Source organism: Daphnia magna, linkage group LG4 (genome assembly GCF_020631705.1).
Source record: "Daphnia magna isolate NIES linkage group LG4, ASM2063170v1.1, whole genome shotgun sequence".
NCBI lineage: Eukaryota > Metazoa > Arthropoda > Branchiopoda > Diplostraca > Daphniidae > Daphnia > Daphnia magna.
Genome location: NC_059185.1, coordinates 4299634 through 4324815, shown reverse-complemented (window position 1 = coordinate 4324815; position 25182 = coordinate 4299634). Strand labels below are relative to the sequence as shown.

Sequence of the window (25182 nt, the reverse complement as noted above, 5' to 3'; positions counted from 1 at the left end):
GAATTTTTTGGCAACAGGATCCAGGCATATTCGTGTTAGCCGAGACGACAAGTACACTGCCAAGGCACCAAACAAAGGCTACAAAGGACGTGTTGGACCTGTGTACACTTTCGTCAAGACGGATCCGAAAGCAAATTTCAAATGGGGAGTTCGCCATCGTGTCGGCAGCCAATACGCTCACTAGGAAATTTTGCACTAGCACGTTGTTTTCTCGATTTGCCATCTCACGTGGAAAATCTATTTATTGCTTCTGCAGACTTAAAATTTTCCACTTGTTACTAGTTCATAAACTATTTTTCTCCAAACATATTTATGTGAACCCCAAAGGCCACTTCATAATAAACACGGTCTCTGGTAAACCACTGTTCCCCGCTATTTCCTTATGCTGTATTATTCCAGCTCAATAGCAAACTACATAGAGTATTTGAGTTTTAAACAGAGCGTATATGGGAATGTGTGCTTCTGCAACAGATCCATCATGCCATCGGCATTTCTTCGGCCAGAAAATATCCCCCAGTGGCATAGTTTGCCAGATTGCGCTCAATGTCATTGAGCAGAGCCGATGCTCCAATACGGAACAAGTCCGGTGTCAAGTAATTATCTCCAAGCTCTTCCTTCATAAGCGTCATCCACTGAAGTACATCCTTGGAAGTTCTAATACCACCAGCAGGCTTGAATCCTACCTTGTTTTCAGAAAGGGTCAAATGTGTATGAATGTAGTAAACAATTAGAACTATTTCTTTTACAACATACTTTGAAGCCAGTCTTTCGATTGTACGCCCGGATAGCGCGACACATGACGAGGCCGATTGGAAGTGTAGCATTAACAGTTTCCTTCCCTACAACAGCAAAATGGTTTATCCATATGAAGGAGCAAGAATGCATAAGCAATACCTGTTGAAGTTTTTATAAAGTCTGAACCAGCCATCATGGCCACAAGGGAAGCTTTGTAGATGTTGGTTAAGGTACACAGTTCTCCAACAGCCAAAATAGATTTCATATGAGATTCACCACATGCTTTTCTCATCTCAACAAGTTCATTGTATAATTCTAATTATCAAAATATGGGTTTTATTTAATTGAAAACTTTCTAAACAATACTTTCAAAGTATACCTCCCCAGTTTTGGGATAGGGCAAGTTCTCGGTTGATGACAATATCTATCTCCTTAGCACCATTTGCCACAGCAAACTCAATTTCTTCCAATCGGGTTTTTAGGGATGTTTGGCCTGTAGGAAATCCTGTGGCAACAGAGGCAACTGGAATATTTGCCCCTAACCTTTCTAGCCCTAGAACAGCATCTGCTACTCTGGCAGGATACACACAAACTGCTCCAGTTGTCAGTAGTCCATGCTTTATCTGTAGGGCCCTTGTGAGATCGTCACTCAGTGGATGAGCTGCCTTTGAACATAATCTTGCCACATTAGAAGGGCAATCATCACCTGATGAAAACACTAGGAATTGGAATACCATGCCTAATCTGAATCATATTGTAGTACCAGCTAATGTAGTAAGGTCAATACACTGGATCGATCTAGCAAGCCATTCTACCTGATGGTCTGCATGTATCAAACGGCTAGACAACAAATCCTGTACTCTATTTTTAACAGCTTGATCGTTGACACATGAACGATTTACCCATCCAAGATCTAACAACAGATAATAGTTTTATTACTTAAAAATGGAACCATTAGAAATGGAAAGAAAAAATATACTCAGCGGGATTCCCGAATTTCTTTCCAACATCTTGTGCGTTCCGTTTTTGTGTTCCTTAATTGTTCGGCGATTTGGAACGACGTCAATCACTTTATTTCTTTTGACACATAGATGGCGTTACTTGGGTACGAAGGCTAAATTTAAAGGGCATTCCGAGTTACATGCACGTATAAAGTTAATGCGTTTATAAAAAGTAATACGGGAAAACCTTTAATTGTATTGTTTTAAATTTTTTTCCGACATTTTATTACCACTTCTGTTATATAGCTTTAATTTACCCTTAAACTTGTTGACGATGGAAAATCCATCTATACTGAATTCATTGTGACCGGGTCATGAAGGAGGAATGGAGGAGGCGCTACTCGCATAAGGCCCTGCAAAGGAAAGTGACGCTATGTGTTATTGCCGTTGGCAGTAAATTAGTTCTCATTTCTCACTAGGTGCGGAAGGGTAGTCTTACATGTTGAAATTTAGATGTCGGTTGCCATCGTTACGCAAGTTTAGTCTGTGTAGCCAAAACAGAAGCATTTCAAACGTGAAATGTCTTGTTGTGTTTTAGGATGTAGAACAGGATATAAGCCGACCAAAATATCCGAATCCTTTAAAACATTGTGTTTTACCTTCCTAAAGACGTGGAATTGAGGGCAATGGATTGCTGCTGTTGGGCGTATTGGAATCCAACTTGCAGAGTGTAGTTTGTGCGACATTTTTTTCAGTGACTGTCGCGAAGATAAAGAATTATTGAGATGAATAGTGAATTTATTTGACAGTTTTCGTAAACGTCTTTTGCAACAGCCATCCATCTGTAAACCTTACACCACAGAAGGTATAGTTGTTTCGATAATTGTTTGTATACATCTAATTTTTTTTACAGCTGTTAATTAATAGTTCTATTCTCTTCTTTTGTATATTTAAGAGAGTCAACCAGGTTACCAACCATTAGGAAAGAAAATGTTAGAGGATTCTGTTATCTGTTCAGCTTCATCAATGCCTGTGAAAAGAAAAACATATGAAAGAAACAAATGCCATCTCATAATGCCAGACAGCCAAACTCGCAACCAGTAGCACTTTAACTCGATTCTCTCTTTGGCGAGGGGATTGATTACTGTGTTAATGAATCGGCCACAGAAACGTAAACTATGACGAACAACAAGTTGTAATTCACCTACCATGCATGAGGCTTATAATTCTGAGACAGGAACAAGGTAACGGTTATATTTAGTAAATAATGTTACATGGGATTTTAAATAACAAAACATTTTTTAGTTGTGAATGGAGACCAACGACACACAAGAAGAATCAATCTGCGTCGAAACCGAAAACCTGCCTCAACTGCCCCAGGTCGATGCCGAAATTTTCCCACCGACAGAGGTGTGGACCGAACTCAGCTGGGGTATGTAACATACCTGCTCATGATTACATTTAGTGGAGCAATAGTTGTTGACGGATGTCCTACGGTTATCAGTCAGCCACCATCGTTTTCTTCAGCTACGGTTACAAAATACATGCTAGGCAAATTATGCGACCAAGCTAATACTGGAATATCCAATCCCCAAACATTTTCACTATCGCCGAAGCAAACAAATGTTGCGGTTTTGCAACACTTAAGTACTGAAGGCAGAGGTTGCACATTCGCTTAAAACTGGCCGAAGCTGCTAAAACAACCACATTACAACACCTCATGAGAATATGAAGACCCATGGACCCCAAGGTAAAACTTATCCGCTCCGTCTGCACTTCCTGTTACTATACCTTAAGCGTCCACATCCTTAAATCTCCCCGTTATTCATCACTCACATATACCATGCTCCTTTTTACATAAATGATTTGTGACGGCGGGTTCTTTTTCCTGTTAATCGTTTTTTGAATCCCTGTAGCCTCCTGTTTTTTGACAACTGTCTCCTGTGATTGCACACTTCATCTAAAACACATTTTTTACACTTTAGTGATTTAATAACTAAACCCTTCTGTGTTATATATTGTTGCCTTGTCCTCGCTACTACCTTTGTATATTGTTATTTATTATTGTTAGTATTTGGTTTGATAAACGATTCTATCTTCTCGGTGTTTTCGGAGTTACTCTAACAATTTTGCCCGGGCCAGTTCAAGCAAACACGGATGCGCTCGGGCGGTGGTTGCTCGTGTCTTCTTCTTGAATCAAGTTTTGCGGCATACGACATTAGTAGCTCCTTCCTACCTGCTGTGCCTTTGCGACGACTTCTTAGCGGTGTTGTTGCCTTTCGTTTCACGGCGCCCTGAGGCCGTGAAAATTGTGGAGGAAATCGGAAGATTTTCGTCTCCTCCTTTCGACGAATGCCCTTCTCCGACCATTTCCCGAATCGCTTGTATAGCGGTTTGTGAACCTTGTTTGATCCGTTTCACAGAGTGAATGGGCATTGATGGGTGCGCGTCGCGAGGCCTAATATAGCGGACTCGTGCTGCGATCTGTCTGGTTTCTGGTTCGACCGCTCTGGTATTGGGTTCACCGTTTGGTGTTTGTCTGCTGGGCTGCTTCCGGCGATGTTTGTGTTGTTTTGCTGCGATTTACGGCTAGCTCGCGGTGTCGGGTATTGGCGCTGTAGTGATGGCGCATCTACTAACATGAATTTTGGAGCTCACCGGGCCGGCGTTGAGGTGTGAAGAAACGTCGTTCTTTCCTCCCTAGATCCTGATCGAAAATTCTGTACTCAGACCCACCCCATGCATTCAATGCGTGCGGACCACTTTACATCCGAACAGTGCGGTTCGTATTGAATATTTGGCGATTACTTCTGTTTACTTTTGTTTCATGACGTGTCGGGGATTGTGCTCCCATGCTATGGCTGGTTATTGATACTGTGCGTTTTGGTGAGGGCGGCCTGTCCAAGCTGAAGATGCTTAACCCCGCCTTTTGAAATGATGTGCTTAGCTATGCAGGTATCGCTTCAAAGTGTTGTCCGTATGTGTAATATAACTTTTTTTTCGGTTTTTTTTTCGTTGCAGGGGCTGGATTCGCACTTGTCCTCAATTGAGAGAGTTGGGGTTTGTAAAGCACCAGTGGAATTACTATTACTGAACGCTGCTTCGACCCTGATGCCCGTGGCCCGCGGCTTAAAAGGGAATGGCGGAAAAAGGGTAATTTTTCCTTTTTGTTTGTGAAGCTTATTGTAGCCTGTGATCTGACGTTACGTTTGATATTAATAGGCTGCTCAATTGGTGAAATCTTCGTGAACTACGATGAAATGGACTCAGATGAGCTCTCGTTGTTCCTAGCCGAGATCGTCGGTTTTTTTCAGGGGTGGCGTCGGTTACCTCCCTTTTGTTCTAAAGCCATAAGGCTCTACGATACTATCATCATAATAGACCTGTTGGTTTTATTGGGCCTTCTTCACTTGCCTTGTCCTCATTTAATCGATTGTTTGGGGTAGGTTATATGTTGTGATGGCGCCGTTAATAACTGATTTGTGACAAGGATATTTTTTTTTTACGGGTTTTTGGGATCATTCGCTCAGCGGGTGGGCCAAACAAACCACGTCTTTTCTCACTGTTCGTGCTGCTTTATTCCCGACCAGACCTTCTCCGGATGCAACGTCGATGGGGGGAAATGAATGCTGACTCTCTGGTTGGCTGGTCCGCGTTTTAAGATAACGTGAAGTTAACAATCTCTGGCTCTGAGGCCTTCTGCTACCACATGGGTGCCTGTAACAGCGTTTTGCGTGATGTGTCGGCCAAAATCAAATGTCGTTTTCAATCGTGGTTTTGATACTCGTTTTGTTAAAATGGCATTTTGCTGATGCCCAACGATGGATTTAATTGGATTTCCTGCGGTTTTGGCTCTTTTTCCAAACAAAAGCGGGGATTGGATCTCTTCCCGAAACTGTTTGATTGTTGAGGTGTTTTGTGTTGTTTTGGCTGTTGTTAATTTTTCGTTCTTTCGTGTATTTCTTACTCTTTGGTCGTAGCTTCAAGTGGGTGTCCTCTTTTTGAATTAATGGCTATTTTTATGTTTTTAGTGATTCGTTTAATACGTACTAACAATGGCGTGTTTGTGCGGGCGATTCCAAACATGCTCTCAACTTTCAAATTGTGCCCTTGTCCTTTTTCTGTCTCCCTGGATATTTTTAGTTTTTGAACTGCGCGTTTTATTGCTCATAAGTATGGGCTCCCTTCCTGTGTTTTTTTGACCGGGTGAAGGAAAAATTACAATTATTGTCATGAATATACTGATTTGCTGCTCATCTCTACGGAAATTTTTAAATTGAAGTCACATTTTACAAGAAGATCTAGGACGACGTCCTAACATTCAGACGGAAAATACGTCATGTTAAAGTATGAACCTTTTCCTAAAAATCGATTAATTCGAAACCTTTCCAGGGATTCTTGTGTTGGCGACACATTTTATGAAACGAAGAAACGGATATTTGAAGAATTTGGTGAAGTCAAAGAGATGCAATACTGTTTAATGTCAAAACCCTTAATTTTCACCAAAGCAAATCGCGTTGCGAAGTCTAAACTGGTGAGCAAAATTTAGTAATAGCTAACTGCCATTTTTTTTTTACAGCGAGGAAATTTCATGGATCGATAGCTTCCTTTTAGTTTTCTGTCTATTTCATTGGTCTTCTTTTTTGGATGGATTTTGACGTAAATGTTGGAAGACCCCGAGGTGAAGAACTTTTATTTGCACCTTTAGAAAACGTCCCAATTTTACTGCTATTATTTTTCGTCGCTTTGCGCATTTGAGTTGCGGGCTCCGGTTTCTTACTAGAAATTTTCTTGGGCAATATAGATGAAGTGGATTTCTCTTGATTACTTGGGGTGGTTTTTGGGTTGGTTTCCCTAACTGCTTTTGGAATTTTTCCTTTTTCCTTATTCTCCTCAGTTCTCCGTTTTTCTTCTGTTTTTTTGGTGTCCTTCTTTTCTTTTGCAGTCCGTTCTTTGGTCTTATCTTCACGGTTTGGTATAAGAGTTTTTTTTTTCTCTTTTACCTTTAACGAAGATTTTCTTAGACGAGACGCCTTTTCGTCCGTGGTTTCTTTATCCTGTTTAGTTGTATCTAGTTTCTTGCCATCCTCTTGCTTAACATTTTTATCCTTCATTGTTTGCGGCTTCTTCAAATTCCGATCTCCCTTCGTTCTCTCTCGTTTAGGCGAATTTTTCTCAAGTTCTTTACTGGATTGTTTTGGTGTTTTTTTTTTAAATTCAGGTGACTTGTGTTGGACCTCCTGTTTTGTTCTCGGACTGCTACTTCCTACCCTTAATTTTACATGTTTTTTGGTACTTTCTATAGACGAATTTATCTTCTTATGCTGTTCGATCAGGCTCGATACTTCGGTATTTCCAACAGTGTGCGTCGATCCTGTGTTTTTCGAAGAATATTCCTCGTAGCTCGAACTGCGAGTTCCGCTCCGCCCGGTAGACTCGACGACATCTTCTCCCGAGCTTTCTTCTTCGCTGTAACTCTTGAAACTGTTTTCTTTGTATGAATCGTCATCACATTGTGAAGAATTGCGGCTTCCATCCGAGTTCCTTTCACTGTGTTCATCACTGGAACTGTCGTCATTTACGGTTTGGCAAAGACAAGACAACTTCTTCTCGAGATACTTCAAAAACTTCTCGAACATTTTCAAGTCTTAATCTATCACACGAGAGTTTGGAATGTTATAGTTGGTTATAGTATCAGACGTTTTGGGGATCGGCAGTAAGAAGACAAGTAAAATGAAATTACCTATTTTTTGTAACATAAATGGATCGCTTTATGGTTGATGCAGATGAAGAGAAAACCAAAACAGGTGCACTTCAAACGCGATATAGCCTAGTAGCGCACAAGCCACAGACTAATTATGGCCACAACTGCCTGTTCAGAAAATGATTGAATTGTTGCTATTGCAATCATTTTCGCACATCAAGTTTGTGTGGCAAGGACGGAAATGAACTGTTTACGAAATCCACTGGAGTAAGATAAAAAGATTGACAAGATAAAAATGGCAAATGATTTGCGTCGGTTGCGTCCTATGAAACAAGACTGACAAGGCCGTATCTTCGCGATTCGTTTGAGAAAGTTATCAAGATGCGACGAATGGGCTCGGCATCCCCAAAATCTGCTGTGAATCTCAAACAGAATCTATGTTTTCTTTTTTAATTTATGAATATATTGATATTCGTTCTAACATTGAATCTATGCGCTAGAAAAACAGTGTTGTGAAATTGAAATAGGAGCAACAGAAACTACGCAAACTGGGTAAAATAGTTATATAATCTTGCAAATGTGGTTTTCTTAAATTGTCGTGATATGTAATAAATACAAAATAGTCTGATCAATTAAAGTACAAAACTAGTTATTTAATTCAATAATTTTTCTAGATAATAATTGATAAAAAGAAGGAAATTCTTTTTATTGTGTGGGCTTTTGCGTAGAAATCTATGTCGGAACCGGGGGTAGTCAGCGCCCCTAGCGATTGCTCCAAAATTCGTACGCGAAAATAGCAGATAAAAAGACTAGCAGACAACAGTTCTCGGACCTTTAGTTATTACACCATGGTATCACGTAAAATTATATGAATTTTACATAATCTATTTTAACATTCGCAATAACCCCTGCCACAGCTTGGCTTATGGCAGATGTTTAGTACATCACGCCAAATGCTTGAATCAGCACGTCTTAAATAAACAGCTGCTCCGTACCAAGTCTCGTATTTTGCCCATTCGAGCTCATTTTTCGCCGTAAAAATGACGCTTCTGTTGTTCCTTATGGTTTTCGACACTAGATTTTCCTGATTGAATTTCACTTTAACATTGATTGAAATATTAGCGTCGTTCGTCCACCCGCGCGATGTGTGCTTGGTAAATTTCCCGGGTTCCAGAGTTGCTTCTGTCAATTGTATTCTGTCCTCGTTTTCATGGATTTCCACTGTAACGGGTCCATTGCTCCCGTTCGTAATGTGTACTACCTTCGAGGTGCTACTGTACGCGAACTTTTGTAGTATCAAGACGATGAGGATTGCTAATGCAGCTGCAAACACGGTTCCGAATATGACTACAAATTCACTAAAGGCTTCCTAAAACCATGTCATAATTAGACAAGGGTTGTAGGGACAAAAATTGTTTTTATAATATACCTAACATCCTATTACCTTTAATTATAATATCCAACCATATCAGGCAACGAATTAGATTTAAAAATTTACCATGTGCGTGCTGGCTGATGGTCCTTCTCGGATCCTTTTTACCCAATTAACAAGACTCTAGTTGTGTTCAAAACTATACTAATTTGCCGAACCGAGTGCATAGATATTTTTTAGTTAAAAAAGTCTTTTATCAATTATTTTCAAAATCAACAGTTTAATCTTCGTTTCCAACGTTTATCTTTTTTTTTTTATCATATGTTCATTTAAGATAGGAAAAGGACTTGATGATATCTCTGTCGCGTAAGGGGTGTCTGCAGTTCACAGATAGTTATCCTGCTAGCTCTACGCCAGAACACCACCGCTGGGCGGGGGATAGTATAGCGCACAAGCCACAGTCTATTGTCTGTTCAGATCCGATTGAATTTGTTGCTTCCCAGCTATTGTAATATTGTTGCGGAGAGAATTTGTGCACCGAAGACGGAAATGAATTGATTGCAAAAGCATCTGGCCATCTGGCGTAATTATTGTGTCTGCTTTCCGCATTTTAAAAATTGCAATCTTCTTTTTTCAATTTTCAATGCCTGCAGATAGAAAACATTGTTTCTGATAGTTATTCTTTACTTCCAAACCTTCTTACAACAACATTTTAAAAAGTATTGCAAGCCATAACTTCGAAAATCTATTCGTATGGGGGTAGCTGCAGCACAGAAGCTTTCAACTAAAATGGAACGTAGATAAGCTTTCTGGGCTGTACCGTCATTAGAAATGGAAAAATAAAGTCGAGGTTGGATGTTTAATGTACTTTTGTCTATTCAATAAACAAAAACGTACAGAATAGCGAGAACAAAAAAGCAAACTAGTAGTCTAGAAGCGGAACTAGTATCATTAGAAGCAACAGTAACGAAAGATGATTATATAAGACTGACCTCATTTTCTCAGTCAAGTTCTCAAACAAAAACTGGCTCTTCATTCTGAAGATTCGGATAATTCGTAACAATCGTTTCCCAACTTCAATTTAAAATTGTCGAAATTTTATGGTTTGCTTAAAGAAATCCTCGAAATTAACAAAGCCGTTGTCGTTATTGGAGGCTCCCTGACTGCCAGGTTTGTTTGATTCCGATATGCTTTTGTAAGGGTATTCCGGCTCAGAATATTGTTGAGGATAAGATGGCTCGCTGTATGCTGGGGGAGAGTAAGCTGGTGCTGAATAAACTGGTGGTGAATAAGCAGGTGCTTCTGGGTAAACGGGCGAAGAGTAGGCTGGGGAATCGTAACTAGCGTGAGGCGCAGAATATGGGGCTTCTGTGTACGCGGGAGCTGGAGGATTGTAGGCTTGAGAACTGTAAGATGGAGGGGCGTAGGATGGAGGGCTGTAAGAAGGGGCACTGTAAGAAGGTGGGATGTAGGAAGGTGAACTATAGGCTGGTGGATTGTAAGTTGGAGAAGGATGGCCATAAGCTGGAGCCTCGTAGTTGGACTTGGGTGGACCATATTGAGACTTATTTGGTTGGGTCACACTGTATTGGGGTTTTGGTGCTCCGTAGCTTGGTTTTGGCCGCTTGTTCTTATCATGCGACTTGGATGGATAATACCCACCGTTGTATCCCTGTTGGTGATATCCATGTCCGCTGTGGTGATCACGCGCCTCCGTCTGGTTCTTCAAGTTGCCCGCTCTGCGTTCGATGCTAATTTCCTCCACATTGGTTTCCGACGCTAAAGTGACTGCAAATCCAAAAAGTGCTAAGAATAGCACACTCAACAGGATCGGCGCAAAGAACTGCTGATAGAAAACAAATTTATGGATTGAAAATCAAATGCCAATTCAGTCATGGTATTTTCTAACAGTGCTAAAATTCAACATGTTAAAAAATCATCATAACTTACCTGAGGAGTTCTAGGTTTCATTTTGAAAAGAAGTATTGGTTATGTTTTACGTCTGAATTTGTAGATCTTTGTATCAGGATCTCGGAGCAGGTGCTTTGAAATAGAACTGGAAGACTGATACCAATATGAGTGCATCGCTATTTATTTATATTAAGTTGAAAAGCTTGGCTCCACCTTCTCAAACCGAACAATCCATCTGCTACGGTCTTCCTTTTTCGTGGCTGATCATATGTGGTTTACTGGAATATGTCGTACGTCCTCATTTTAATATTTCCTGGCATTGATTCGGCAGGATGCTATGGCTTTCTTTGAATTCCTCCGTTGATCGACCATCACATTGGCAAAAATTAACCGCAGTATACCAAATTCATTGGACTCAACCAAGACACGTAGATCAATTCGAACAACAGTTAGTTGCATTGCAAGGCTTTTATGGTGAACCAACAGTGAGCGGTTTCAGTTGCCTTAATTTCGAAAAGAAAAAAAAAGGAAACAGAACCGCATATCATACTTCCTCGATTACTGCGGAAGTAGGCTAAGTACGATAAGTCTTACCTAGTAGTGGCTAGTGGAGAGTGCAAAACATTTTAAAATCGTATAGAATAATTAGACTTACCGAGTAGGTCTACGAGAGAAAACGGAAATATGGTATATCCTCGCAGAGAGAAAATTTTGGGGCCGTATTACCTTTGCCGAGTGTCTTATGTGAGATTTGAAGCAATTAGTGGAATTGCCAAGAGGTTTCGGCTATTTGATTTAAACTTTATGCTCAAGTTGATGAAAAAAATATATACACTAACTGGGTAAAAAAAACACATGTTCTTTTATTTACCCATAAACCGCAGCTCAAAGATTTGGTTCGACTAATGGGACGCGGAAATTACCTTTGAATAATTAGTTCAATGGCACACAGAGGATAAGTATTAACTCATTTCGAAACTTATCGAAGGATTGTCTTCACCCCCAGACGTCAAGGAAGCTTTAATTTCTATGGAAAAACAAAATATTTCCTCATGGGTAACGCTTGGTCATTAATTGTTACGATGCGTTTGGCATATTGCCGGAGATTTTGTCAACATGTTTTCATTTCTATACGTTAATTGACACCGATATTTAATAAATAAGAATTATAAACCAATTGAGGAACATGACTTTCTTTAGTTTGGCCTAGATTTAGGACGGGTTGTAATCGTACGAGCACAAAGGGAGTGAAACCGGTAATTGAACCTTCGTTAATGCATGGCCCAATTCAGCTTCGATACCCTTCAGGCTGTCTGATTAACATACTCAAGCAAAGTTTAGTACTCTACATAGAACTTTTGACTCGAAGCACCGTGTCTTACAAATTCTGTATTCAGTTTCAACACAAACTTCAACTGTTCACGGACTATGTTCCGATCTCGCTGTCGCTAATCGGCCTTCTGGGAAAATCGGATTTGTCTTTATGTTTTTATTTTTCTGCGGCTCTGTGATCGGACTATCCGTTCTAATTTCAATCAATATGGGCATTATTGACGGGCATTGATCCGTTCGGAAACGTATTGTACACCGGTCCTGGGCGTTCTTTGTGTGATTGTTTTTCTTTTTGTTTTTTTTTTTTTTTGTTTTGTGTTTTTTTTTAAATCTGTATATATGTTTAAAGAATAAATTTTTAGTGAAAAATTGCTGTATCCTGTTTTTTTTCTTTTAGAACCACGAAACAATTTTACATTAGAACAGAGTAGATATATTATTTTTGATAGGTTATTAATGATTTCTTAATTTCATTTTATTTAGATTAGTGATGCATAATTTTAGTCTTTAAGCTTTATTTGCATTCGTGTGTTGGCTGCGTTTTCATCCACGTTGGGACACTTTTATTAAGAGGTATCTATTGTGGCATTGTAAAATTTAACCTTATAACAGGTACTTTTTAAAATTTTATGTTATAGCCCTGCATCACTTTATTTTTTTCAGGTATCGGAATCCCACTGGTTGCCGGGGCAACACCAATTGAATAGTCAATTAAGCAACCTTCTAGCCTGCATCAATAACTAGATAACCATTAGCTATTGGTTTTTTTGTAAAATGTAATTAAATAATGATAATCAAAATTTGTTCGTGTCTCTTCTATTGTATTTGTTTATGTTGTTTATGAATAAAACACTGTATGCTTACTTTTAAACAATTGAGTTTTATTTAAAATGTATTTGTGTTAACATAATTCTTGGTATTTAAACGTTGGATAATAATAATGAAGTTAGAATTATTTGATTCGCGTCATCAAATGGCCGCCGCATGGATGCCGGGGGGGGGGGTTTTTTGTAATTTGCGGTTCTTAAACTATAAAATCAGTAATTATCAAACATGCTAGGATAATAGATTCTAATTATTTTTGTTTATTTTGGTGTATATTGAAACCAAACAACGTACCCAAAATATCTGTTTTGGCCTCCCCTCCTAAATGTATAAAATAAATATTATTACAGCTAGTTTTCGATTTTCGTAGTTTTCGGCAATCGATAGGTTTTAAAGCGCTATCTATTTCGTGAATTTCATCAAAAATATTGAAAAGGAAAAATTCGAATGAATCAATTTTTTATTTAATCGATAAGCGCAGTATTGCCTAAGCGACAAAACGCAAAAAATTTATTTTTTAGAATTTTTTTTCATATTTTTTGATGAATTCCCAATAGATAGCGCTTTAAACTATCGTTTACGAAATTCGCGAAACTTGTTTTTTTTTTTATGACATTTTAGGGGGGCAAATATTTTGGGTATGTTTTTGGTTTTATATACAAATAAACAAATATTTTTTTTATTATTTAGCATGTTTTGATTGATATTTTACTTCGATTTTTTTAAGACCGCAAATTAATAAAATGTCCCCGGCATCCATTGGGTTTTAAAATTTTCAACGTTTTAAATTACCAAGATGTTGTTAACACAAATAATTCAATTTGTTTTAAAGATAAGCATTAGTGTTTTATTATAAACAACATAAAGCAAATAAATGAGAAACGACAATTGTTTTGATTATTTCATTATTTAATTACATTTTTACATAAAAAACTTTAATGGTTTTTCTTAGTTATTGATGCTGTTAAAGTTGTTTTCTAATTGACTATTAATTGTTGGTTGTTGCCTTGGAATTAGGGGAATAGAAAAGGGAAAATAAAAGAGTGATGTAGGGTAAAAATAAAATTTTAAAAAATTGAAGTGTGTTAATTTAGGGTACAATAGATTACCTTCTTAAAAAGTGTCTTCCAACGTGGATGGAAAACGCAGAAAAACTTTGGCTGAGTAGCTGTAAAAATTTTATGCATTTCACTAATTCTAAATAAAATTCGTTAAATGGTAAGTTATTAATATTACCTATCAAATAATAATATATTCTTACTTTGTTCTAATGTAAAATTTGTTTCTAAGAAATAAAATACAGGATACAGCAATTTTTTTCACTAAAAATTTTATTCTTTAAACATATATACAGATTTAAAAAACAAACACAAATACAACAAATAAAAAGAAAAAAAACAATAAACGTAAAAATGACAATCACACAAAAAACGCGCCGGCGGTTGTTGCAATTAGGTTTCCTGAACGGATCAATGCCCGTTCAATAATGCCATTGATTTTGAATTGAATTATGTCGTCCGATATAGGCCGTCTAGTGAAAGAATATAAAATGGCTCTTTGGAAAAATCGGATTTTTAGACGATAACTGTCGATTGTTTGTGTTGTTTTCCTTCCCTACTGCAGACCTCTGTTCCCTACCCCTATTTCAAAGCAGACGAAGTGTCGCCATTTTATGAGCCAAGAATCACAAATTCACAACAAATAAAAAATTTGATGTACGTTCAATGGAGTCGCCAGGTTTGGTATCTGCGAAAAAATTTTTATTCAGGAAAATAATGGGTGACTTTGGTTTTAGACAAGATGTCGTCAGTCCTTGCCCGTGTATTATTCTTTCCTTCATTAGCCTACAATGTAATGATGGAAAAAATTTCATCTAGACAGTGGTATAATCATGTCGACAATCATGTAATTCTGGGAGCACTGCCTCTAAGAAACAAAACTCAAGAGGTACTGCTATAGACACTTTTTAGAGGTACTCCTTATCCAAAAAGATTTATCATATTTTCCTAAATTCTTGAATTATTTGAGCAGTTAATTGAAACAGAAAAAGTCAATGCAGTTGTTTCTCTAAATGAGGATTATGAAGTTAGATATCTCACACATCAGCCAGAGGTCTGCAAATCCATTTATGTGTTTAAACAAGGGTCTTCTCCAAAATTTCTTTTTTCAGGAATGGAAAAAGTTAGGTGTTGATGCTATTCGGTTTTCTGTTGTTGACATGTTTGAAGCACCTCCCCAAGATATGCTTCTTAAGGGTGTGGAATTCATTAACAACAAAATTTCAAATGGGGGTGTGGTATATGTACATTGCAAGGCCGGCCGATCACGAAGCGCTGCACTAGTAGCTTGTTACCTAATGAAGGTTTGATTCTATCTCTTTTGTGGTCAACCCATCAATAACCGTTGTGATTGTTTAGAAACATAATTGGACTCCAGAACAAGCAATTTTGCATTTAAAATCAGTAAGGCCACACATTATTTTGCCTCCCAACAAAATCACTGCCCTGAATATCTTCTACAAAAGTCAAGTTCAGTGTACATAAAAATGATGCATGTGTAGCTAGTTGGTAAGAGGATATTTTTCATCTATCGAAATAAACAAAATATCTTTTAAGTTAATTTGAAATCTTTAACATTTTAATTAATAAGAGTAAATTCAATCCAACAGCTATGTATTCCTAATCTTGTCAATGATGCGCAGTCCGATATATTATTTATATTTATTAGGGTAAAGCGTCAAAAATTGCCTAAAGCGAGAACCTTCGTCAAATTCGTCTGCTGTTGTTATTGCAAGAAATTGAAAATGGCCGCAATGATGTCTCTCTGCAGAAATTTCGGGAAAGGTAATTACCTAATCTGTGATAATTTATCATTTGATCCGTTACCAAATACTTGTACGGTATATAAATTATTTCTGTATTTAAACATTTAAGTACGAGGAAAATATTTAACAGTAGGCTGACAAAAACGTTTTTGGGTCGTTAATGCAATTTTTCTTCATTTATCAGTTGGACTGTCGAATCGGATGACAATTGGAAATCCCTGTTTAGCTGCGCTTTCAAACAGGAACAAAACGTTTCTTGAAAACAGAATTGTGCCTTCATCCCAAAATGGTGTGAAAAAATTTACGGTGAACCATAAGGCCCTTGCAGAAACATCGTCTTGCAAGTCGGCAGATGATCACACAAGACTTTGGACAATAGAAAGAAGTTTAGCACTTTCTCTAGTTCCTCTTGTTCCTTCAGCATTCATGTTTCCATCTGCTGCAATGGACTACTTACTTGCTATTTCCTTCACACTACATGCTCATTGGTAAGAAATTGAGTTATCTGAAGTAAACTTACATGATACAAATTATGAAATATCTCAGGGGTTTGGAGACCATTGTTGTGGACTATCTCAGACCAAAAGTGGTTGGTCCTGCATTAGCAAAACTTGGTGTTGCCCTTGTGTATGGAATTTCTGCTTTCACCCTTGGTGGGCTGTTCTATTTTAATTATTCAGATGTTGGAATTGTTAATGCCATTAAAATGTTATGGAAATTATAAAAGAACATAAATTTCATGGAAATCCATGCAAGTTGTTTCAAAGAGATTTGCATAGTGGCGTGTTTTGTATTAGAATGTAACAATAAAAGAAATTGAACACAAAAAAAATACTGTTTTAAATTGGAGATTTTTTTCCATCCAGCGTTAAGTCAGGAACCATTTCAGCAAACAGTACATCCCAATTCCATGGTACATCTGCCTGAAATATATAAAGGTGCATGGTGTAATTTTTAAAAATTTCTATGTAATCAGCTTAAAATAATCATTATAAAATAGACTGGTACTTCTTTTGATTGTGATTCTGGTAAAATGTTTTTGGTAAGGATTCGTAGATCTACCCCTTCTAGAAATTGGGCCAAGTGTTGCTTAGTAACACTGTTGGCATTTAGCTCTTTGTAAGCAGCAACTCTGTTATGATTTTCCCTAAAAAGATAATTTTTGTAATTCCGACCAGGCTTAGAAATGTAGTTACTTACTTCATCAAGTTGCTGGTAATGGCTAGATCATCGTCTTCTTCACCATTTGAGTCAGTGACTGGAGCTGTTATTGGTATTGCAATTTCTAGATAAGAAGACTGTTCAAACACTTATTCAAGAATGGTGAGTCACTTTCAGATTTAATAGTATACCTTCTCCTGATCCTTGCTTTTTTAGTTTAATTGATGAAAATCGTTTTTCTCTAGTTAATTTGAAAATAATTTATAAGGTACAAAAAGTATGCTAATCACAAGCTACGAAATCTTACATCGCGCTGAATGCTCTATTAGACTGTTGTGTTTCATCTGCCCAACCACCTTGCTTTTTAGATCGTGAGGTTGTCTTTGTTCCATTGCTCTTGATTGGTGACACTGACTTTTTCTAGAAAAAGAAATTCAACATAAAATACCAATCTAACATAAAATAATCGGAATCACTATATCAGTAGTGGGTCTTATTTGTTAAAAAATTTACATCTTCATGCATCTCATCTAATATGGTTTGGGTTTGGGGTTTGACAGCTTATCTGAAACAACTTGCTCGTATTTCCGCTTTAGGCGTGGTAGTCATGGCAACATCCGTCTCCATTGAGCAGCCCAAACATGTTCAAACTCGGTAATGTCGAAGTCGAAATTGATCTTCACGTTTCTCCAAAGAGGTTTTGCTGCTTCTATAAAAAAAAAAAAAAACACACTAAATACAGCATTGATGTTGGATTGAACCGCATAGTGTCCGAACTAGCATAAAGTTTTACAGATGGAATACGGATTCAGGTTCAGGCCAAGTCAGCAAATTATTCAAATTTTTTTCATGACAACCCCACCAGTGTTGTCAAAATCAAATGAAAAAAAAATTTAAATCTAAATCAAATCATTTCGCCAAAATTGCTAAAATCTAAATCTTAAATCAAATCAAATCATTTTCTAGAATTGATTAAAATCCCAATTTAAATCAGAAATCCAAAATCATGAAAAAAATGATTTAAATCACGATTTAAATCGATTTCAAAATAAAAATAAAAATCACTTCAACATTTTTTACTTGAATATAACCATATGTTTTATAGCAAAGCAATGGGAAATCTCTTCGTCATTTTCATCCACAAACTCGTAATTATTTTTTGTATTTTTTTTTTTGCAATTGATTGATAGCAAGGGCAAAATTTACGGAATAATTAAATAAAAAGCCGTTAAAATAAATAACAGAGACGGATGATCCACAATGCAAATGTATTGGTTACTAAGTTTATGTCTACAATTATAAGTTAAATGAGGTGTGACATACCAATTGGGAACGGTTGAACAACGTGAGAGGGAATAACCGATTCACCGAATTAAGTTAACTGAACTAAACTGGTACTATAAACAGAGCTGTTAGGTCACAGAGCTCGAAAAGAACCCGGGAAGGAAACTTAAAGGAACTTGTCGGGAGCCCGAAAGAAACGGCGAAACCACGAATGGCTCAATAAATCAGTTATGGTTCCTTAGATGTCTATGAGAGGAAAGTTACGGCCTTTTTTTATGGAAAAGATGCGGCCATAACCTGAATAAAGAAAACAATAGGGAAAGAAGGCACCGTGCAAAAGCCACCCCCGACTCGAGAGTTGACAGTTCTGTCAACTCATTTAAGTCGAATAATAGGGAGGTTAAAGGGTACCCATCCGCTAGGATGAGTCACGGAAGGGTGAGCAGAATTATAGTTTTAGGCCGTACGATTTACGGGAGAAAGCGTAAGTTTGAGGTATAAATTAGTATTTCATAGTCCTGTGTTAAAGCCACCCCCGAACTGTGATGACAGTTCGGACAGGTCACTTAACTAGGGTTTAAGTGGATAATTAGTAAAATTATTTCTATATCTACGGGTTATTTATGCATTGTGATCTTAATCTAAGAAGGGTATGAATATTCTGGCGGGTGCGGTGCAGGTGCAAGAATATTGTCGCGGTTATTGAGGTCCCATGGACTAGTTGTCACGTCCGGCGCTTCTGTATCGGCTATTGACCGCAACTCTACCCGAGATGTCCGGCAGTCTTGTCAGCAGATATTTCTCCCAGTAGCTGCTGTCTACGTTAGTGCATGAATACTTGTGTGTGTCCCTTGCTGCGCCCCCAGTCTAGTTGTAACTGTTTGTTAGTACTGTGTGTGTGTGAGCGCATCGACAGTGAATACAATTTTAATCGCTACTTGAGTCTCAGCATTATTCCTCCGTGCTACAATATTCTAGAAGTAGGAACAGGTAGGAAGATGATCTGGATCTGGAAGAGTGGAAGTTTTCGGCCAGAAGAGGGTGCTCCCGTGTTAGTCGGCTGATGTAAGAATAGGTCTTCGGGTGGCGCAGGTGTCTTTTGGGGAGTCGATGGGGAAAAGGTCTATTCTGTTGCTGCTTTGCAGTTTTATGGTGCGTTCTAGTGGAGTCTGTGTGACGAGGGATGTGAGGGAGATAAAGTGAAAAAGCCATGCTTGCAGAATGGGAATTCTGTTACACAATCGTTTTACAGGTAGAAAAATTTACAAACGCTACATCTATGACTAAAAAGTCGAAGCTTTGAGGGACAAAAAAATCTTTTTTTACGTAAGTTAAACCTTGTAGTCTGAACTGGCTACGAACACATTAATGAAAATTTTGATTCGTACAAAACGAAGTAAAATTTACGAAGGACAAACGTTATACGTTATACACAATACATAGAAAAGAGCTGTAGTCTGAACGAAACTTAATGCGAGACAAAATGGAAAATCATAACTCAGCAGCTTTAGCCATTTTCTTAACTTACTGTACTCAGTATGGAATGCTATGTTAATAATTTTCAGATTATTTTACACATCTGTTTAATTTTATAAATAAAGTATACAAGTTCTAAAAAGGGTCTACTTCTTTCATAGTTATTCAGTGCGTTTCGCAGTGGTTCAGGCGGTGCAGGTAACAAATATCCCGAACGATCTTTAGTGGTGATTGCACTCCCCTGGACAACGCGCAATCGTTGAGCTGTGTGTGAAACTTCGTGCGTCAATGAAAAGTAAAAGCAGTTATAAGCAGCCATACAGTTCCTTGAACACGGAACACGTTGTTTTAATTCCGTAAAATCTTTGACCAAAATTCGTTTCACCTAGGACCAAACTCCGTTTTTATATTTCTAGATCAGTGCCATGGTATTGAAAAGAATCAAATAGGTTTGGGGTGAATTTAAACTTTAAAAAACAAAAAAACATTGATTGACTTAGCTTGCTCTGACAGGATTACCAAGTCTATGACGTCTTTCCTGTATCATTATATTGTTCCGTTGCTTCTTCAATGCCAGACATAGATGGCGTTAAATGCCAGAAAAAATTTCGCCAGTGTGTTCTGCAGTCGGCAACATCGACAACCTGCAAAGTTAGCCAAGGGGCTTTAATTTACCATCAATTCCCCAATTAGTGGCTTCCATTGTAGTTTGACTGACCGTTAAAGTAATTCCCAATAACCATTTTTAAAGGTTTTAAATAACTTCGGGATAATGGCAGTTCCTACTACGTTAAGACAAACACCCTTAACTTGCAGTGGCCACACTAGGCCTGTCGTCGACCTGGCTTTCAGCGGTTTCACGGAAAAGGGCTACTTTCTTATATCAGCATGCAAAGGTATTTCTCTCAAATCTATTTTAGTTTCAATGTCATTTCTTAAAAAATAATTTTTTAGATGGAAAACCCATGATGAGACAAGGAGACACTGGTGACTGGCTAGGAACTTTTGAGGGCCATAAGGGAGCTGTGTGGGGAGTTGCTTTAAGCCAGGATGCTAGTAAAGCTGCATCAGGTGCTGCTGATTTCATCGCGAAGGTTTGGGATGCTGTAACTGGGGAGGAGATACATTCCTTTCAGCATCAGCATATAGTCAAATGTGTAGCCTTTTCCCCAGACGGGAGCCTGCTAGCCACAGGAAGTAATGAGAAACTTCTTCGCATTTATGATTTGAATAATCCAACTGGTGGTAAAAAGAAATCATCTCCAACTTTACTGAATTGGTATTTATAAAACACTTATGTGTTTGTAGACCCATTTATCATCTCTGGCCATACATCTGGATTGAGACACATTGCATTTCTTGGAAACGGTGAAAAGATTGTTAGTTGTGCTGACGATCGGACCGTGAGATTCTGGGAACGTTCAACGGGAAAGGTAAAAAATAGTTTTTTCATCCTGAAATCGGCGAAATATTGTCTTCGTAACACTATTGTAGGAAATACATCGTATCGATTTTACCTCAATTCCTAATGGTATGGAAGTTTCGAAACGACGATGCCATATTAACGGTAGCCAGCGGGAACACAGTCAGTTTTTGGAATACCACCAAGTAAACTACTAATTAGCCTCCGTGCGGTACGAGTTTTAATATTCGATTTTTTTTTTCGTAGCTTTGAAAAGATCAAAGAATACCAAGTGCCTAGCCAAGTTCACTCGGCCTCATTACACCCTTCTCGGTCAGTCTTTGTGTGCGGTGGCGAAGACTTTAAAATGTATAAAATCGATTACTCCAACGGTCAGGAATTAGAATCCTTCAAAGGTAAAATCAATTCAAAAAGATTACTCACGGTTCTATTTGTTTTATTTGTGTTCATAATCTAGGTCATTTCGGCCCGGTTCATTGTGTGCGTTTTTCTCCTGATGGCGAGCTCTATGCTTCTGGATCAGAGGATGGTACCCTTCGCTTGTGGCAGACTACAGTTGGAAAATCCTATGGCTTATGGAAGTGTAGCACCGAAACTCCGACTTCATCTGAAATACTTTCACCGGCTAAAGCTGAAACTGCAGCGTGAAGTGGAGCTAAAGGAAATGACCAAGTTATTCCTTTCTGTTCCCAGTTATAACCTCAGTGATCTTATTCACACCACGATAAACAGTGGACACTTGAATTGTAAAGACGATATAATTTTTGAGCCATCAGGAAATACAAGGAATATATCCATTCCCAAAACTCCCCAACTAAAACTTAAAGAAAGACAGAAAAAAAAGATGTTCAAAGGCGATGTGGAGTCCTACATATTATCAGTGCGTAACAAAATACAACAAACAGATAAATCGGTGCGACAAGAAATCATTTTAATGTACCTTCATTTCGATATTATATCTTCACTTTAACATCTGGGTGTAAAGGCTTGCTGGCGCGCTGGTTTCGCGACAAACCTAATCGAATTCCTATGGCCTGCGAAGTACCACCTAACGGGGTGCTTATACCACCAGCTTTACCTTTGGAAAATCAATAGGATTGAGTGAACATCTTGATAAGAAGCAAACGATTGTCCACTTATTACCTGGCGGTTTCCATTTTACGGCAAGCTTTCTTGACTGAGGGCTTGGTGGCTTTAAAATGTTAACTGAATGTGGTGGGTTTGTCACATTTCGAGACGTATTAAGCTCCGCGATATCACCGTCATTCATAACAGACAAAGATGCTTTTATAATTTGTTCATCTATCACTGTTGGTGCTGATGTATTCTTTGATCTTTCTCTACTTTTCATAAGATTAGCTGAATTTCTTTTCAACTTCAAGTTTGCCACAATATTCTTTGTTGCCTGTACTTTACTTGTACATCCCTCTTTTATTGCACTTTTGGTCAATTTTGGAGTCAACAGTGCTGACATAGGAGATTTAATAATTGATCCACTGTCATCCGAAGTTTTGATTATGTTCAGTAGATACGGCTCCTAGAGAACACTCGATTTCCGAAGAATGGTTATGCTTCACTAATTGGTTTGTCGGTTGAACTGGTGACTGCACATAATTTTTTTGAAAGGTTGATACTTCTTCATGCGCACCAAAGGATGAAGTAGATGAAGCAGCTAATTGTTGAGAAATATTCACATGATTTTCAAGTGATGCTTTGTCTGTCCCTAACAAACAAGTAGGCAGTCTGTATATCTGTAATGGCACTGGAGAAACATCTACATCAGGTTTGGAAACAGATGATTCATACCCTGAAAAGGTATTCTGATGTTTACTTTCTTCGGTATCAATTTTAACTTTCTTTTGCTGGCCCAAGTTTTCATTTATAATTCTTCGTTTGATTATTCTGTCTTCATTGGTTTTTAATATTGCAGGGTCACACTTTGTATTTAGCTTAGTATCTTCATTCATAGGTGTTATTATCTCAACAGTAGAGCAGTAGGTGTCAGATTCTGATGAATCAGTGAATTCATGAGGAGAAAGGCACTCACATGAGGATGTAATTACAGTTTCTTGAGAAAAAATGCTATGAGTTGTCAATTCTGGTTCTGCAATAGAAAGCTCAATCTCTTCCATGTTACTTGTGAGACATGGTGATGTCATAAAAAGCTGTAATATTATGAAAATATAGATGGCTTCAGGTGCTTTAATGTTAGTAAACTGTAATCTAAACAACCTTTGTTGGTTCCATATCATCCAAAATGGGTTTTAATTTAGTGAGTTTAGTGTCATCACACTTTGGTAATTTAGCTTTTCTTGTCCCTAACTTCAGCTTGCTCAATTTAGAAAGCTTGGTTACAGTAGCAGTTGGTACTGCAAGCTTAACGTTGACACAATTAACGATATCATCTTCACTATCATCTGATCGATCACCGTTCATGGCTACATAATTAACCACTTTCCGAGTTCTGTAAGCAATAAATGTGCAAAGACAAAGTGAGAAAATATTCGGTATACCTTATGAAAATCAAACTACCTCCTGCTTTGTCTTGAAGCATCCATTTAAATACTACTTGATTACTATAGGACGGGCACCGACGGTTTCAAAACAAAACATCACAGGTTTCACAGCATAGCAAGATGTGTACAATTTGTTTGAAATACCGGCGCGACTGGACCATGGATTAGGCTCCTCCCAGGATTAGGGCTCGGCCCCGCGTCGATCGGGTAGCTTTTTGGCCGGTCTGTTAGGTCGTTCGGTTTTCAGTACGGTTCTCGGTTATCACTTATCAGGTAATCGGGGACGAGCCCTATCCATGGTAGGTTCAAAATAAAGTTTGATTCAAAAGTGGAAAGTTCAAGAATTTCAAAAATTCTTGGACCATTTTTTTTTATTTTATTTTACAAGCATTTTTAATAAAAATCAAAAACATGAACTTTGCATAAAAATTAATTCTACGCACGGTTCAAATTTTTCTAAATGAAAAAAAATTCAACACCTTAATGTAACAGTTCAAAAGGGGTAGTCCCATAAGACCCTACGTTAAAGTAGGCCCTCTGTTACCATTTTACAGGCCAGAGTTGCCAAAACAGACGATTCCAATTTTCGTCCCATTTTCGCCCTCTCAAGCAGAGTCATTTTAAAAAAAACACACCACCCTGGGGGTTGCAAAAATGTCCCGACCTGGACTTGCCTTAAAGCGTAATACCTTAAGGCACTTTTTTAAAATGTCTAGACCTACCCAACCCTGTTCTGTCGGGTCCATCACCCCGTCGGTGGGTTTTCCTCGTTTCCTCGTTTTCTACCCCAACCCCCACTCGCGCTAGCTAAAACAAAAAATAAAAGTCAAAGATACCCAAAAAAAGAATTTTTACATGCCGCTGCAATGATATTCAGTGTCAAGAATAATTGCAGCGGTATTAAAATATTTCCCGCCGTTTGGGTACGTCGGATATTTATGGAGACGGGTGTACCATGTTCCTAACTTCCTATACCATGGCAGATTTATCTTGGTTGGTCGCGCACATCTAAGATGATGCTTATGACAAAGTTGCACCAGTACTTTTTCCTATAGGGCCGCGTATACTTATCATCTAGCTGACAGTTATCAACAGCTAAATTTTAATGTTTAACGGTATTGTTTACATTATGTGTAAGGAAAAATGAGCTGCGTTGTAAAAGGGTGTCATCATACCCAGGGCCTAAGACAATGAAAATTGTAAACAATACCGTTAAACATTAAAATTTAGCTGTTTTTAGATTAATACCCTTAATTTAATATTAAATGTGCTGTTCATTTACCTTTAACACAAAATTATTGTAGTATCCTTTGGTAAATTGGGAAGGTTTCCAAATTTTTTTGCGATCCCCTGTAGGATTCCTCAGAGGAAAACGGACTCTTAACAAACATGGCGAAATCCGCAAGAGTGCGTTCACAAATAGGGAGGGGACGCATCAATCACTTGTCTATTATGGCAGAGTAATAGAATACTGGTGTAGCCACGGCTGTTAACTCCTCTCGTTTTTCCAAGTTGTTGCAATTTCGCGTATCGATTGTGGAAATGAGGCAAATATCTATTTAAGTGTCCCATAACCGTAACTGCCACCTATGAATTGGTTTTAGGGTTGTTATTGTTATAACAACCTATGTTTTCATAATTTTTACACTATTAATTGCACTTTTTTTACTTTCTGAGT

The 25182-nt window shown here is 38.0% G+C and overlaps 7 protein-coding genes across 12 annotated transcripts; 3 read left to right on the top strand and 4 right to left on the bottom strand.

The window, feature by feature from the left end:
• Positions 1 to 365: 365 nt before the first annotated feature.
• LOC116920805 (deoxyribose-phosphate aldolase) lies at positions 366 to 7330 on the bottom strand. 2 transcript variants are annotated; one of them, XM_032926933.2, is made up of 6 exons: positions 6457 to 7330; positions 1499 to 1648; positions 1115 to 1441; positions 895 to 1050; positions 754 to 839; positions 366 to 683 (listed from the first exon to the last, which is right to left on the bottom strand). In XM_032926933.2, the coding sequence occupies exons 1-6, from the start codon at positions 7313 to 7315 to the stop codon at positions 477 to 479; spliced, it is 1785 nt and encodes a 594-aa protein (XP_032782824.2). In that variant the 5' UTR covers positions 7316 to 7330; the 3' UTR covers positions 366 to 476. The 2 variants fall into 2 exon arrangements, with proteins under 2 accessions (XP_032782824.2, XP_032782825.2); XM_032926934.2 differs by lacking the exon at positions 6457 to 7330 and adding an exon at positions 1715 to 1861.
• A 2267-nt stretch (positions 7331 to 9597) lies between these two features.
• On the bottom strand, positions 9598 to 11151 carry LOC116920797 (DNA-directed RNA polymerase II subunit RPB1). Of its 2 annotated transcripts, none has more exons than XM_032926908.2 (3): positions 10877 to 11151; positions 10703 to 10816; positions 9598 to 10598 (listed from the first exon to the last, which is right to left on the bottom strand). In XM_032926908.2, exons 2-3 carry the CDS (start codon positions 10721 to 10723, stop codon positions 9834 to 9836), a joined length of 786 nt encoding a protein of 261 aa, XP_032782799.1. In that variant the 5' UTR covers positions 10724 to 10816; positions 10877 to 11151; the 3' UTR covers positions 9598 to 9833. The 2 variants fall into 2 exon arrangements, with proteins under 2 accessions (XP_032782799.1, XP_032782801.1); XM_032926910.2 differs by having other exon boundaries at positions 9598 to 10595; positions 10877 to 11109.
• Positions 11152 to 14399: 3248 nt separating this feature from the next.
• On the top strand, positions 14400 to 15663 carry LOC116920800 (phosphatidylglycerophosphatase and protein-tyrosine phosphatase 1). Of its 3 annotated transcripts, XM_032926914.2 has the most exons (6): positions 14410 to 14557; positions 14616 to 14767; positions 14852 to 14932; positions 14991 to 15182; positions 15238 to 15387; positions 15548 to 15663. In XM_032926914.2, exons 1-5 carry the CDS (start codon positions 14545 to 14547, stop codon positions 15361 to 15363), a joined length of 564 nt encoding a protein of 187 aa, XP_032782805.2. In that variant the 5' UTR covers positions 14410 to 14544; the 3' UTR covers positions 15364 to 15387; positions 15548 to 15663. The 3 variants fall into 3 exon arrangements, with proteins under 3 accessions (XP_032782806.2, XP_032782805.2, XP_032782804.2); XM_032926915.2 differs by lacking the exon at positions 15548 to 15663 and having other exon boundaries at positions 14400 to 14535; positions 15238 to 15439; XM_032926913.2 differs by lacking the exon at positions 15548 to 15663 and having other exon boundaries at positions 15238 to 15439.
• On the top strand, positions 15554 to 16476 carry LOC116920801 (succinate dehydrogenase [ubiquinone] cytochrome b small subunit A, mitochondrial-like). The gene is made up of 3 exons (XM_032926916.2): positions 15554 to 15663; positions 15829 to 16132; positions 16191 to 16476. Exons 1-3 carry the CDS (start codon positions 15624 to 15626, stop codon positions 16366 to 16368), a joined length of 522 nt encoding a protein of 173 aa, XP_032782807.2. The 5' UTR covers positions 15554 to 15623; the 3' UTR covers positions 16369 to 16476.
• LOC116920799 (intraflagellar transport protein 43 homolog) lies at positions 16415 to 17506 on the bottom strand. 2 transcript variants are annotated; one of them, XM_045172208.1, is made up of 6 exons: positions 17385 to 17506; positions 17113 to 17225; positions 16997 to 17046; positions 16845 to 16929; positions 16653 to 16791; positions 16415 to 16567 (listed from the first exon to the last, which is right to left on the bottom strand). In XM_045172208.1, the coding sequence occupies exons 1-6, from the start codon at positions 17430 to 17432 to the stop codon at positions 16484 to 16486; spliced, it is 519 nt and encodes a 172-aa protein (XP_045028143.1). In that variant the 5' UTR covers positions 17433 to 17506; the 3' UTR covers positions 16415 to 16483. The 2 variants fall into 2 exon arrangements, with proteins under 2 accessions (XP_045028143.1, XP_032782802.2); XM_032926911.2 differs by having other exon boundaries at positions 17319 to 17480.
• A 2662-nt stretch (positions 17507 to 20168) lies between these two features.
• On the top strand, positions 20169 to 21794 carry LOC116921957 (serine-threonine kinase receptor-associated protein). The gene is given in 7 exon segments (XM_032928320.2): positions 20169 to 20461; positions 20520 to 20810; positions 20874 to 20998; positions 21060 to 21110; positions 21112 to 21173; positions 21235 to 21383; positions 21446 to 21794. Coding segments are annotated over 7 exon segments (993 nt in total). The 5' UTR covers positions 20169 to 20337; the 3' UTR covers positions 21637 to 21794.
• On the bottom strand, positions 21728 to 24845 carry LOC116921956. Its single transcript, XM_032928319.2, has 5 exons — positions 24787 to 24845; positions 23521 to 23794; positions 23221 to 23452; positions 22132 to 23153; positions 21728 to 22066 (listed from the first exon to the last, which is right to left on the bottom strand). The coding sequence occupies exons 2-4, from the start codon at positions 23544 to 23546 to the stop codon at positions 22488 to 22490; spliced, it is 924 nt and encodes a 307-aa protein (XP_032784210.2). The 5' UTR covers positions 23547 to 23794; positions 24787 to 24845; the 3' UTR covers positions 21728 to 22066; positions 22132 to 22487.
• Positions 24846 to 25182: the final 337 nt, after the last annotated feature.